At 39.2% G+C, this 14,873-nt stretch overlaps 1 protein-coding gene across 19 annotated transcripts in view; it reads right to left on the bottom strand.

Annotated features, from left to right (window-relative positions):
* Window positions 1-14,873, bottom strand: part of SLC8A1 (solute carrier family 8 member A1) — a 447,983-nt gene that overhangs the window by 79,949 nt on the left and 353,161 nt on the right. For 7 of the 19 annotated variants that reach the window (XM_086327294.1, XM_086327301.1, XM_086327297.1 and 4 more), the window contains 5 exons: window positions 11,158-11,264; window positions 7,809-7,829; window positions 7,345-7,362; window positions 7,217-7,231; window positions 3,399-3,467 (listed from right to left, as the gene is read on the bottom strand). The exons of 1 other annotated variant lie outside the window; for it this stretch is intronic. In XM_086327294.1, the coding sequence (XP_086183420.1) occupies window positions 3,399-3,467; window positions 7,217-7,231; window positions 7,345-7,362; window positions 7,809-7,829; window positions 11,158-11,264 (230 nt within the window). Of the gene's footprint in view, window positions 1-3,398; window positions 3,468-7,216; window positions 7,232-7,344; window positions 7,363-7,808; window positions 7,830-10,524; window positions 10,629-11,157; window positions 11,265-14,873 lie in introns of those variants that run through there. 11 more of the 19 variants (XM_086327298.1, XM_086327299.1, XM_086327305.1 and 8 more) reach the window with 7 other exon arrangements.

The raw sequence follows: 14,873 nt of genomic DNA, 5'->3' as shown, positions 1-14,873 counted from the left end.
TAACTAGTTCCTGACATTAGGGTTTCTATCCTTTAGGAAAGAGAAAACATTTCTCAGGCATAGAGCACTGGACTGCATAGAGCAGAAGTTAACTATTTTCATCCTAAAAATTTTAACCTTATTTTGTATTTATGACAAATACTAGCTTTCCATTAGTGTTAGTGACTTGGTTTTGTTTTTAAACAAAATTAGTGAAGTAAAAACATGAGCCAAAACATTGCATGAAGTACATAACTGATTAGTTGGTATGAAGCCAAACGAAATAATGGAGAAGAGGTATGAGAATGACCAAAATTTAGGAATATCCAAACAGATTTCAGACTAAAGAAAAGCAGGGCACCTTGTTCCTATTGCTTCCTTCTACACTCTTTTTCCAGACTTGAATTTAATGCCACACTTTATCCTGCTGTCTACCCATCTAGAAAACCTTCCCCATTTTCACCTAGCTGAATCCTATTTATTTTTCAAAACTTTACCTCTTATTGCATGCAATACCCTTCAACTGACTTGCTTAGGAATGACCACTATAAGTCAGTTCTTAGTATTTGGTGTGTGTATATATTAAACATGGACACTTCTAATATACTACATTTTGTATTTAAACTACCTTTTGTTGTTGCTCTTTGGTCAGTAAGTAGTCTTTGACTCTTTTGTGACCACATGGACTGTAGCCTGCCAGGATCCTCTGTCCATGGGATTTTCCAGGCAAGAATACTGGGGTGGGTTGCCATTTCCTTCTCCAAAAACCACATTTACATCAAATATCCTGCATAAAAACTTAACAAGACAGAACAATATGTCTCATTGCTCTCTGAATTGCCCTCACACCCCCCCAAGCCTATTATGATATAGTACTATAAAATTGTAGGTGCCTACTAAGTATTTGTCATGTGACTGTCCAACTCACTGTTAGAAAAGTCTATTTGCTCTACGCATAGAAGGACTATTCAATCATTTCACACATGTCATCACACTCTTACCATATGTCAGCACACTGAGGCCTTCCAACCCCATTCCCTTTTCTAGGAACTCATGGTCCAGTGGGAAGTGAGGCATATAGACCGGGCAACTTCTACTACAACAAGCTAAGGACTGCAGATTCAGGGTGAGAGAGCAGCTTCCCTCTGCCCCAGGGAATCAGGGAAAGCTTCAAGAGAGAGGAGATACTTGAAATTTGCCTGGAAGCATGTATAGAAGCTCACCAGGTAAAGGTGATGGGAAGGCTGGCTAGGAGGTATTATAATAGAGGAGGGAGTGGTATTCCAGGCAGAGAGAAGTCAAAGCACAAAGGTTTAGTGGCACAATATAGTCAAGGCTATTTTCACTTAATAAATGTCATGAACATTTAGGAGATATTTATATGTAACATAGTAGCTGGATAAATCCTTTTATTGCTCTATAATGATACAGATGGGCTTCCCTGGTAGCTCAGATGGGAAAGAATCCACCTGCAATGCAGGAGACCTTGGTTCAATTCCTGGATTGGGAAGATCCCCTGGAGAAGAGAATGGCAATCCACTCTAGTATTCTTGACTGGAAAATCCCATGGACAGAGGAGCCTGGCCGGCCATGGTCCATGGGGTTGCAAAGAGTCAGACATGACTGAGTTAGCCCCACTACTCTAGTGATACAGATAAGTTAGCATTCATTATCCAGATTTTTGAAACTGGCAAAGAGGAGAGCTAAGCAATTTTTTTGTGTCCTCTCTTTAGAAAGCTTTTATTGAATAGGGAAATAGTTTAACAGCACATTTTTTGATCAACTATTATGTTTCTTTTCACTTTGAGTGTTGGATCAAATGCAGTTCATTTTAATATGGTCAAGTCAGTTTCATTTCCTTCTTTATGCACATGCTGTGCTTTTTGTTTGGTTTCTCAGATAGAAGAAATTCTCTATTTAATTCTCTCCCTCTCTCTATCTGTATATCTACATAAGCTTGCATGCTTGTGTCTAAGTCGCTTCAGTTGTGTCCGACTCTGTGTGACCCTATGGACTACAGCCCACCAGGACCCTCTATCCATGGGGATTCTCCAGGCAAGAATACTTGGTTGCCATGCCCTCCTCCAGGAGATCTTCCCAACCCAGGGATCGAACCCATGTGTCTTATGTCTCCTGCATTAGTAGGCAGATTTTTACCACTAGCGCCAGCTGGGAAGCCCCATAATACATATACCTGTACCTATTTTTAAACTCACTTTACTGAGAAGTTGATAATAAATTATGTAACATCATGATCTTAAAAAACAACACAACTTAAAGATCAAATGCATAATGAAGAGCCATGGTTCAAATCAGTATTGACAAGACAGAAAATAATCCTGGGATAAAATCATCTGTAGGGGAGAAATCTGAGAGCAGATATCTCCTGGCAGTTTGCAGCAACCTGCTGGCCTCTCTGATTAGAACCTAAAGAGGCCCATACTTTATTTCCATGAGGAATATTCTGGAACAACTCTGCAGTCAGGGCTGCATGATGATTAAGTGGGTGTGTGGGATGCGAGAAACAAGGGAAGTCCTACTGAGGCGTGCTTCTGTTGCCGTGGCCAGTGATGGGTGATGCTGACAACTGAAGAGTGGGTATCCATGTCCTCATCCAGAGACTCAGTGACAAGGGAGAAGGAGCTCAAACTGGGCTCTAATCCTCCTGTCGACATGGGACAGTTCTGTCATCGTTTAGTCACCCTGTCAACGTCCCACTCTGGAGAAGCCCCACAGATGCACTGCCGTCTGTTTGTGTTTGGCTAACATCTCGTTGCCTGGAGGCAGGAAAGGCAGACTCTGAGAAGAGAGTCAGCTTGCTTTTAAACATTCTTCGTAATACTTGGAATAAAAGACCCATGCCTGAGAAGCGAGATTTGCAAGAAATCTGGAATATACTGAAACTTGGGAGGCCTCTGCACAGAGTCCCCTTTATAGGTCCACGCTGCCCCTTCCACCATGCGTCCCACCCTGGGCTGTTGTGGCGGTATCTTGTGGCTGACCCAGGACACCCCTCCCACTGCAGAGAAGCCATGGCATTGTATAGCAATGTTTCCGTGGGAACAGGGGCTGAATTGTGTCACTTGGACTGATGCTGAAGCTGAAACTCCAGTACTTTGGCCACCTCATACGAAGAGTTGCTCATTGGAAAAGACCCTGATGCTGGGAGGGATTGGGGGCAGGAGGAGATAGAGGATGAGCTGGCTGGATGGCATCACTGGCTCGATGGACGTGGGTTTGAATGAACTCTGGGAGTTGGTGATGGACAGGGAGGCCTGGCGTGCTGCGATTCATGGGGTCGCAAAGAGTTGGACACGACTGAGCAACAGAAATGAACTGAAATGAACTGAATATCTAAAGACCCAAAGAACACTTGAAGGCGGTTAACTGGTTTTCAAGGCCCGTGAGGAAACGAGTACCTGCGATGGTGATTATAGTAGAGGGGAGTGGATGTTCTCTAGCATGAACTTTCCTGAAGACAGGCTGGCCTAGCAAAAGGACAGGCAAAAGTCAGCAGAATGAATGGTACTGGTTTGCCAGCAGCGCTCTGTGGAATTAGTAAGCATCACACCCAAAGGCATACAGCACACACAATGTTAGTCTGGGGATTGAGTGGTCAGAGGTCACTGTTCTATAGGTCACAGAAGAGAGCAGGTCAATGGGGCAAGGGTTCTAGGAGCCAAGCCAGATTGTTCCTGTGAAGCACACGTGCCACAGACAGGAATGCAGCCACACTCCTGCAGGCGTCCGAGACGCACTGACCATGTCCTTCACGTTCCTGCTTCCAGAGGCATCACCAAACTACAGAAAGCACTTGGTGCTCCTTTTAGAGCCTACTGGTGCCAACAACATGGTCTCGAGCAGGCCGTTTCCCCAGCTTTCCCATATGTAACACGGGGATAGTAGTACCTGCTCTGTCCATATCACAGGTTTGTTTGAGGATCAAGTAACATAATATAAAAAATAATGCTTATTTATTTCTTGGGCAGTCTGAAGGGGAAAAGGTTGTATACACTGACAGGTTTTGCAATGGTGCTCCATTGTCACCATGACTGGCTGGATTACCTAGTTGAGGGTTTTCATGAAACCCCTGGTTCATCTGACTGACAGATCTACCTGCTGTTGATTTCTACCAAGAGTTCCCATAACTGACCTGGGAATCATGATTCACCCTCTGTGCAAACTCTGCTGTATGCTTGCTGTCTGTATTTGGACAAGGTGTTTCTTTCAGATTCAGTTTTCTCAACTATTAAGAGAAGTCAAACTTGAAGGGAATTTGTTCTTCTAACCCAAGTACTGGAGGGTCTAAAGTGTGTTTAACTGTTGGAATTTTCATAGTTTGGCTTCCTTAGAAAGCCATGTGCCTTATGAAAACTATCATATGATAAGCATAATATGATTGGAAGAGTAAGTTTTAAAGAGGTATATTGACTATTATGCACTTTTAATTAATTAGTGAAATTTTAGCTGCCTGTTTTGGGAATCAAACATGCCTCTCTCTTTGCAAACTGAGCCAGAATACTTAACTTTATTAAAAATATCCAAATTAATGTACTCTAATTTTCCTGCTTTGGCGTCTTCCTATTTTTTTATTTGTTTGGAATTCATACTGGTGGATTTAAGAGATACTGTGGAGGTTCTGGATTGAAATGGGATTAAGATACAAGTAGGAACGTACGAGTTGGGAGGAAGGAATTAAAAGTGCTGGAAATAGTCATCACATGGCCTTGGACATAAAGGCCAAGCTCTGAGCCCTGGATGAGTGGTTGGAGCAGATTGATTAATCTCTTTGAACCTTCATTTCTTCTCCTGTAAGAGAAAAAATCTTATCCTGTAAGGTTGAAGATCAAATGATATAATGAATAAGAGATGCTTTCCAGATTCTAATGAACTATAACATAAAAAGGGTTATAATGTTATGGGCCTGGAGGGTCAAGGGGGAATCACATCATAGACACCAACAAGGGCCTTCCAATGAGGCAAAGATGAGCAGCAACAGGGGAAGATTTGCAAATTCCAAAAGCATCCCCAGAATTTAATGTCCACTACAAACGCCATTTCTGAAATAGAGACACTGGGTTATGGACCAAATGACTTTTTCAATTTCCATATATCCTGATTTAAATTTAGATTTTCACACTCAGCTGCAAAGACGGCGTAAACCTGCTGGCAAAGTCCAAGAGCTAGATTAATTCTCCTCTACTGCTCCTGTGTCTCAAAGCCTTGACTTCAAAGCTTCAAACTGACTTCAAAGGAAAGCTCTTCAGGGCTTACAGCTGCTTTTCACTGTGTAGACCTACATTTTAGAACTTCCCCCAGAGGTATCTATAGAGAGTGGATCCCAGATATTCTTGGTTCAAAAGAAGGGTCATGTAAAGCGAGAGGAACAAACCAATGTAGAGATCCTAAGAGGGTTCTGCAAATTCTCTCATTTTAACTGCATCGTTGCAAGTTTTGGGAAGAGGTGGTCACACCAGAAAAACTGCTATTGGAGATTAAAATCTGAACCATAAGAAAAAGCTTAATGAAGTATGTGAAATAGTAGAAAACCTTTGGAAGACATGATTCTGTCCTCTTGGAGGCATAATGTATCCAAGACAGAAAATGTTAGATATTAGTAGTCGGGTATTCTAGAACTTGATATGAACAATTTCTGAGAAAAGAAAATTAGATACCATTAATTAGTTACTAAAAAGGAAGATGCTTCAAGTGATACAGAAGGAAGCCCCTAAAAGCAAAATCCTGACATAGTCAATGATAAAACAGGAAGATATCCAAACACATCGGTACATTTTAACAAGAGATTCTATCTACCCTAAAGACTTTGTTAAGGTCTCAGCAGCAGGTTGCACAGGGCCAAGCAGTAGATACTATACTATTCCTACCTTCCTCAAAGCACACAAGGATCAATTACTTATTGAGTGATTGAATCAGAACATTTCCAAAAAGACTTCAGTAAATGATAAGATGAAAAAGAAAAGATTAAAGTTTTAAAAGTAAATGTACATTCCTGCCTTCAGATTCAAAACTAGCATCATTGGCAGTGCAGAACTGGGAAGACTTGACCTAGGAGAAAGTCAGGTGAATCAGGTTTAAGAAATTCTCTATGAGAACTTGCCCTGTTGAGCATTTTTATCCTTTTCAAATTCTATGTCTCCAAGAGCTTATGAATTATTTTGTCATTAAACATTGTGTCTGGAGAGAAAGCAATGGAGAGCAATAGCCCACGGGAAATTGGATGCATTCAGAAAGTTCCACTTTGACAGAATCATGTTGAAACTTCTTGATCATGAGTTTACACTGATGGTGGTTTAAGTTAACCCCAACCCCCACCATAACATTTTCAAATAGAATTTTTGAAAATGTTTCTTTTCTAAATGTTTTTAACTATCTTGTTTCAGAAAAAAATAATTAGACTATTGATATCTACATAATTGTATTGGAAAATGCCACAACCATTAGGACAGCCTTTAGAGACATCTTCAACCTGCAGTTTCAGACAAACTAGAAGGATATTTACTTTCCTCTCTAAATCTACATGGATGATGTTGAAAGTGTGCAAAAACATTTAAGGTCAAAAGAGAGGATGCTGCAAGGAAATATCTCCCTTCTATACACAAGGAAATAGCTCTAAAGTTGTGCTTAAAAATGCAGTCAACAGTGGCTGGGTACCATTCTGAATTTAAGAGTTTAAAATTTTTTAACTAGAGTATTGAGTTTTTACAGAACACTTTGTCATCCACTTCAAGTGGCAGACATATTACTCGTTACCATGTTAAGAATGCTAAAACTTCTCAGATGGGTGTGGTGGGCAGAGCGACATCATGCTTTGTCTTCTCCCAATAGGACATTATCTATGATTAGAATCCTGAGCTTGGGCCAGGGAGCTGACTTGGATGTCAACTCCTATGCTTCCTTGAGACTAGCAATCATTGTATGTATTCTAGTACTCTCTGGAGTATCTAGCAGAGCTCCCTCACATTATCAGCACTATGTGCATATCTGTAAATTGATCAGTGTCAAAACACGACCAATTACAGGTTCTCCATACAAATTTGCTCATAAATAAACACAACACACACCTTGTTAATGTGTAAAACATAAAATGTGTAAAATCAGCAAGAGCACACCGTGTACCACAGCTAAAGGTTAATTCTGGGTAAGTAAGATGCGGTTCTTATTTGATATTTAAGGGTAACTGGGAGAAAATGAAGAACATTTTAAAAAATTGTCTTACCATACAGGTATTTCCCTTCATTAAAAGGAAATAAAAATGGGAAATAATTTTTTAAAATGTAAACAACCCATGGTGAGAACAGATAGTAAAAAATAAAATTTGGTTCATTAGACTTAAAAAATTCATACCTGTTATTGTGAAGCCACCTAAAAAAGAAAGAAAATAAATAAGTGTTACCATTTATTTCATTTATACTCTCAATAACAAATACCTGTGACATCAGACCACCAGACAACCCATCCAAGGTACAAAAACTTGCCAAATTGTATTTATAATTAAGAAAGGTATGGAAATATCAATTCAAGACTTAACCATTAATCATTCTTTTAAGGTTATGATGTTCAGTGCACAAATTTAATTCTTGTGCATGCCTAAAAAAATCACTGATTTTTTTAAAAAGGTAATACTAAACTAAAAGTGGAATGCAAACTATCTGACTTCCACAAAATTATGAGACCAATCGCTCTAAACAACAATCTTGTTAATAAATCAATAGAAATAAAGGATAAGTCAGAAAGCTACTGTGGCACCTGATAGAAAAGGAAAATAACCTAGAAAAATGGAAAGGAAATGCAAGAAATGAAATGCTTACCAAGCTCATTCAATAACAGGGCTGTGAAGGAAACAGACAAAGACAAACACAGAATAAGAGACCAGATGAATAATGAAAGTAAGAGGAATATCAGCAGAAAGAAATCCAGGCAGATCTGATTATAGTGGTAGGGAGCTGCTACTAAATGGTGCATGCCAAGTAAATGTGGCATTGGGAGTATTTCCCAAAAAAATCCCTAATTTCTGCAAATTGGTGTGCCTGATTGTATATATAAACAATTTACTTTATATATCATTTCTTGACATTTAAGAAAACATGCCCATTATATGTTTACACACAGTGTATATATCTAGTTTGCCAAATAGAGCAGAAATATTTTATGAGTCTTCCTCATGAAATAATTGCCTGGGAGTTAGTGAATTCAACAGACAGAAGTCTGAAATCATCCAGGATCTCAGGGATTGTACCTTTCATGTACCTTTCAATGAAAACAGAGGAAACATCTTAGGACATTTCATTTTGGCCATCTCTCCTGATAAGGAGACTTTGCCCCAAGGTGAAGTTCTCTCTCTGGAAGTTCTATATGCATGATATTCGATCATCAAGGAATGCTCAGGTTTTTTTAAATCCTCAAAACTTGAGTCCCAGGAATTAGTGCTTATTTGTGTGTCATTACCTATGACTTCTGCACATTCTAATTGGACAGCCACATCGTTTCTTGCGGACACATAATTTCACAGAAACTGACAAGTCAGCGAGGGAAGGCTTGTGATCGGGGGAGAGGACATACATACTTTGTCTTTCAGGCTATGTGCTTTAAACTCAGACTGTAACTGTAGCACTTTATTTTGGTAAAATCTACTTGCCTAAATGTATCAAATAAATGACTTCCACAGTTACAGATGAGAATGTTACAATTACTTCTTCAGGACCAGTTTTCTAATGGTAGTGGCATCAGAGGATACTTTCAAAAACAAGTCAGTCATTTTATTTATGACGACACAGATCTACTTGGTGGGTGTTGAAAGCAGATCAAGGAATTTTAATTTGCTTTTATATGAAGGCATATTTTACTAAAATGACAATCGAAAGAGCTGTGTATCCAAGATGCTCTTCCTTGACATAAAAGGCAATCCTTTGGAGGAATACAATTAGAAGTAAGTGCTTTTTCCTGTATGTTAATGAGGCATTTTTGATCCCATCTTTGTAAGAAATCAGCACAATTTTCTAAAGTGTCTTTTTCTTTCACCTGCTGTCTATGGAGCATATTAAATAAGCTGCATTAAAGTGCTCCTCCTCCATCATTCCAAAGGCTCCTGTTACCTTTTGGAACTTGTCCTGATTAAGTCAGGACAACTTCATTTTTCTGATGGACTCAGAGGCCAGTGTGTTCTATCTAATAAAAGCAAGATTAGTTAAATTCCCCCAAATGTTGGGTCTATATAGGAATTAGTCTTTTGTATTTGATTTTTCCTTTACATGTAAAAGTATATATTTCTTGCAAAGTGGTCATTTAACCATTTAAACTGTTCTCATCAATTGTTTGAATGCAATCAATATGTACTACGTTCATTTTATAGATACCATTAAATTTACCATTCCTTTAAAAATGGCCACTATGCTAAGTCACTTCAGTCGTGTCCGACTTTGTGTGACCCCATAGACGGTAGCCTACCAGGCTCCCCCGTCCCTGGGATTCTCCAGGCAAGAAAACTGGAGTGGGTTGCCATTTCCTTCTCCAATGCATGAAAGTGAAAAGTGAAAGTGAAGTCGCTCAGTCGTGTCCAACTCTTAGCGACCCCATGGACTGCAGCCGACCAGGCTCCTCCATCCATGGGATTTTCCAGGCAAGAGTACTGGAGTGGGGTGCTATTGCCTTCTCCAAAATGGCCACTATTAGAGGGTAATTATGGGAAGCCTTTAGAATAATTCAAAATTAAAAAAAAAAAAAAAACTATTTTTAAAGCTGATATAAAATTCAGCTCTAAAATTTTGTTTTTAAACAAAATTAAAAATTTTTTTAATTTCATGCTGTTTTTTATTTTTAGAAAAAATTTCTTTGTTAGAAATGTGTCAGTTCAATAAGAATTGAAAGAGTTTGAAGCATAAGGTAGAATCAGCCTTAATTAAGGGTTAAGTTCTTAATGAACTATCATCATGTCCTTTCTACTAAAGAAAATTCATATGCCTATAGGTTTTATACCTTTTAAATTTCATATCTGATGATATGAATAATACTACGCAAAAATGAATACTACTCTTTAAAGATCTTTGTTCTTACTGCTTTTTGTTTTTGAAAACTGGCTTCTCTAAGGAAGACTAATGATTGAATTCTGAAGTTTCCTATTATTTACCATGAGACACAACTGCCATGACTAACATGTACACAGTAGTGTCCATCGCTAACGTATTAGGGGATGCTTAATAGCTGGAACCAAATTGTTGAATGATTCCTGAGTAGTGAAAAACTAAACCCAGAAATTATGCTTTTATGTCATCCTTTCTGAATTACAGAACTCTCTCCCATTATTTCTGAAATCTTGAATCAATTAAGGTGAACTGGCATTTCCTGAAGAAAGGGGGCATTTCTTGGTGCATGGTGGAAGAGGGAAGGGGAATGAAATTGCCAAAGCTTCAAAGGAGAGGAAGTATAGTACTTGGAAGCCGAGGAAGAGGAGAGAGTTAAGTGTGAGAGTAGGAGACACGGAGAGAAGAGTACAATTTCTCGCTGGTATGTCTTTGAATACTCTCACACCTTTCATGCCTCTTCTTATCCATTTTGGTTCCTCAAGCACAAGGGAGAAACTGCACTCTTTCTCATATTCCTCACGGTCAAATATTCTAATGGTAATGATCTTCCTGTGGGAACACAAGACAAAGGCAAAACAAATGGTTGGAGTCACACGCTCATGCTAGGTGTTCACCAAGCAGCATGTTACTGTGATGTTATGGAAGGAGAACGGGCCACACATGCACCTCCAGGAGTATGTAAAAGGGCATCCAGGGACTCTCAGCTGGCCCCCGCTAATCTTCTCTGCCAATCCATCACTGATGCAAATTCTTCTCCTTCAATTTAGCAGTCAGGAGTTACCCCAAATTAAGAAATCAGACCGTTGGCTTTATGGGGGTGCAGCTAGCATCAAAACCAGCATTGCCGGCAATGGAAGATTGACTGCACTGCTGATGCTCAGAATGCAATGCGCAGAGTGGCCCAAACTGGTTGATGGGGCTTCAGGCCAGGCCTACTGTGGCCCCAAGGAGATCCATGCCCTGTTACATAGGTGGAGGGATGTGTGCATCGTAAGTCACGTTCTGAAGAGTGCAGGCATCCAGGGGTGGCACAGGCCAGCAGAAGCTGTTGGGCTCAGCCCTGGAGCAGCTCCCCCACCTTTCTTCTCACTCATCTCCACCAGGCGGGGCTCTCCAATCTCAAGGAAGAAGGTCTTGTTTTTCTCATACTCCTCATCATCAATTACCTTGACTGATATTGTTTTGCTGAAACAGAGAAGAATAGAAATTGACGAACAAGGGGAAGAGGAAAGAGAAGAGAAGGAACATAGGGAAGAGGAAAGCAAGGTTAACGAGCAGCACTTCCAGACAAACGCCAACTGAGAAACTTCTGGACTGTGAGACTGTCCTTCCAGAAAGGATGTGGGATGGGTCTGAGAAATGCACAGCACCCCTGCCCAGGGCCACAGAATTATTTAGTCAAAACACAGCTCTCATACAGCTAGGTTTATCGTCATTATGGGAAGGAGAAAAACACAGATCACAATAGTAAGAAAAGAGAAATATATTTATAAGTAAATACCTTAACCATAGGACTGTCTGAGCTATGCTCTGGAATTCACTCCTGTGATACAAATCAGTAAACCACATCAAAATATGAACAGAGGCTACCTCTGTTCATAACAGGCATGAGGATCATTTTTGTGAGGATCATTTTGTGAGGCTTTCATTTTGCTTTATTTCCAAACATGACATTTTTATCATAAAATTTTATTAAAATAATATATATATCTAAAAGGATCACAAAATAAAATATCTTACCCCACCCAATATCCTAGAGTCAAACTCATTTTCAAGTGAGTCAGATTTTCCACCTAGATCACAAGGGGAAGTTATGTTTTGTCTCTTTAAAGATGAAGGTCTCTTAAAGTGGGGGTGAGGAATGATGTTCTATTTTCTTCCCTCCCAAAGTTGAGTTTCAACTTAGACAAAATACACTCTTTATCCTCCTTGCAAACTCCATGGATACATCGAGACATTTCATTAAGAATTCTTCCTGTAATCGATCCTTTAGCACTTTTTGCCTTGTTGTCTTATGGTTGTGATTGACAGGCAGGTATGACAAATGCAAATATTATGCAAATCTAAACCTCCCCTAAGCCTTGATGACTCTGAAAAGAAATCTAGTGTTAACTTCTAATTAATAAGGCTTTAATCACTTCATGTATTACAACTTACTCAGAGCCCCAAAACACGTTTGTTCTTGAAAATATCTTTTGTTCAGTAACATCGGCCAAGAATATTTCTGACTAAAGGTTTAAAAAAGATGAGTTTTCAAACACATACAGTTTTAATGTCATGCACATTATTTAGTTTTGGTGGAATTTTCCAGGTTTTCTATAAAGATTTCTCTTTTTTTTTCTTTTTTTTGATTATTGATCAAAGCTCTCAAGTTTCATTTAGACCTACATATGCCAAAGAGCACCAGCCTTCTCTTCTCATATGAAGGAGAATAAAGGTAGAAGTTGCTTTTAATTCTCTGAATTTCCCAGCCTCTAATGCTAAGTGAGAACAAATGACTGCTTCTGGTTCTAAAGAGCCTCATAACCTCCTCCCTGTGCCTCACCTAAAGAACAGCCCCCATAACACTCACATCCCAACGGCTCACTGCTAAGGAATTGGAACGCACGATAGTGCCTTTCTGTCTCAGCTTTGTCTTCAAAGACTGAAATAGTAAGGCTAGGTGAGCAGCTGTCAATGACTAAAGCAGGATCATTTTTAAAGAGCAGTTAGATATTTGTAAAACTACCAACAGTCTGACAAAAGTCCAGCCACATATATATATATATATACATATACACACACACATATATATGTGTGTATATATATATATAATGAACAATTCCTAACTTCCAAAACTGTGTTCTGGAATTCACCAATTTACTTTATATCTATAACCAACCTGCTCTGACTATACCAGAGTATCTGATCATTCCTCAGTATCCAAAAAAATACAAAATATTAGAGAAAGCACAAAAAGATATAGGAATGGATTCATTCATTTTAGAATGAATTTGGTAAGTGAGATCAAATTTATTCTTCAAAAAACTGCCAAACATCTACCTTATTTGTCATCCAAATTATGCATTTTAGGTATTAATTTCCATCTTATTGCCTTGTAATCATAAACTATACTTGTACATCACTGCTAAAGCCATCAGCATCATATGATCGTGTGTGGGAAAACACTGGTGGGCATTAGAAGGGTCCTGCTACTGTCTTTTGGACCTAAAGGCCTCTAATCAAGACACTTCATGGTAGAGTGAATGTTGCAATGCTCTTGCTTATATTACATAGAAACATTTGACTTGTGTTTTTCCATCCTGTACTCCCAACCCATCCCAAATCTCATGCATTATTATAGAAATAAAGCATAGTGGAGATGCTTGGAGTGGTCTTTCTATTAGGGCAAGCATTTGTTTAGGAGGGGCTCCCAGTTTCATTCCCAAAGGGCAACATGACCACTTATTCATAAACAAACAGAAAAACCCAAGTAACATAGTGTTTCTGATCCTTGGTGAATTTCATCTGCTATTGCTGTGATAGATTTATTTTCTACATTCTGAGTAGCTGATCAATGTGAAAAACATAAGGTCTCACCCCACTCATTTATATAACAAACACTTAAAATTTATCAATAGAGTATCTCTAGTCACTGGGATTATAATCCTTAGAAAACATTTCAGTACTTGATAACTGTGACACGGGAAGATCAACTATGAAGGAAAAGACAACAGTAATTCTGCAGGTGCCTGGCAAAGGCACCTAAAATAGATGGGATTTGCATAATGGTGTATCATTTCAAAATCATTAGTAATACAATCAATAGTGCCCCTGACAGGAGGAGCCATTAAATCACATATTGATTTTACTCCTCTTGCTCAGTATAGCTATTAATAGGAAACTTGATTATTAAAGGAAAATTCAGTCAATTTAAAGAGGCAAGATAAAGAAATCAATATGAATTAGTCCTCTGAACCAAGAGAGGCAAAACCCAGAAGATATGGGTAATGTTCATCTTTTGCGTACGAACAGAACTGTTTCTCCCCCTAGCAAAGGTGCATGCGTGTTAAGTCATTTCTGACTCTGTGCAACCTTATGGACTGCAGCTCCCCAGGCTCCTCTGTTCATGGGATTCCCCAGGCAAGAATACGGGAGTGGGTTGCTGTGCCCTCCTCCAGGGAATCTTCCCGACCCAGGGATTGAACCTAAATCTCGTGTGTCTCCTGCATTGGCAGGCAGCTTCTTTATCACTAGCACCACATGGGAAGCCCCCTAACAAAGGTAGAGAGGTGCAACTAACCTATGTAAATTTTAAAGGATCATATCCTTGGCATGTCTTTGGCTCACTTTCCAGAACCTAATGCGTGAAAGACTATGGCCACTTCTTTCATCATGGGCGAAGTAAATAAGATGGGGTTGGTTTGGTGAAAACCCCAGTTTCACTTTTAGCTTGATAATCAGCAGAAGCACATCTCTCTCTGCTCCTCACAGTTCTGCAGTGAAAATTAAATCTCAAGGACTGAATGATCTTAGAGGTCCTTCACTCTGCCCCCTTTGCCACACCAATCCCATATTCATAGGGCTTTTGCACTGCAACAAGACTCTCTCTCTCTGAGAACACAGATTCATGTTGGCTATATTTTGGTTCTATTTATCAATGGGAAGCAGTCAGATAACTGTTCTTCTTTCTTTTTTTGAAGTATAGTTAATCTACAGTGTTATATTAGCTTCAAGTGTACACCAAAGTGATTCACTTATATATATATATCATTACACTAGTTTTATTATTTCTTTAAATCAGCAAGTTAACCA

Source organism: Bos grunniens, chromosome 11 (genome assembly GCF_055505025.1).
Source record: "Bos grunniens cultivar Pamir isolate PY7600 chromosome 11, Bosgru_T2T1.0, whole genome shotgun sequence".
NCBI lineage: Eukaryota > Metazoa > Chordata > Mammalia > Artiodactyla > Bovidae > Bos > Bos grunniens.
The sequence above is the reverse complement of the archived record's forward strand: the minus strand, read 5'-3'. Positions and strand labels throughout refer to the sequence as shown.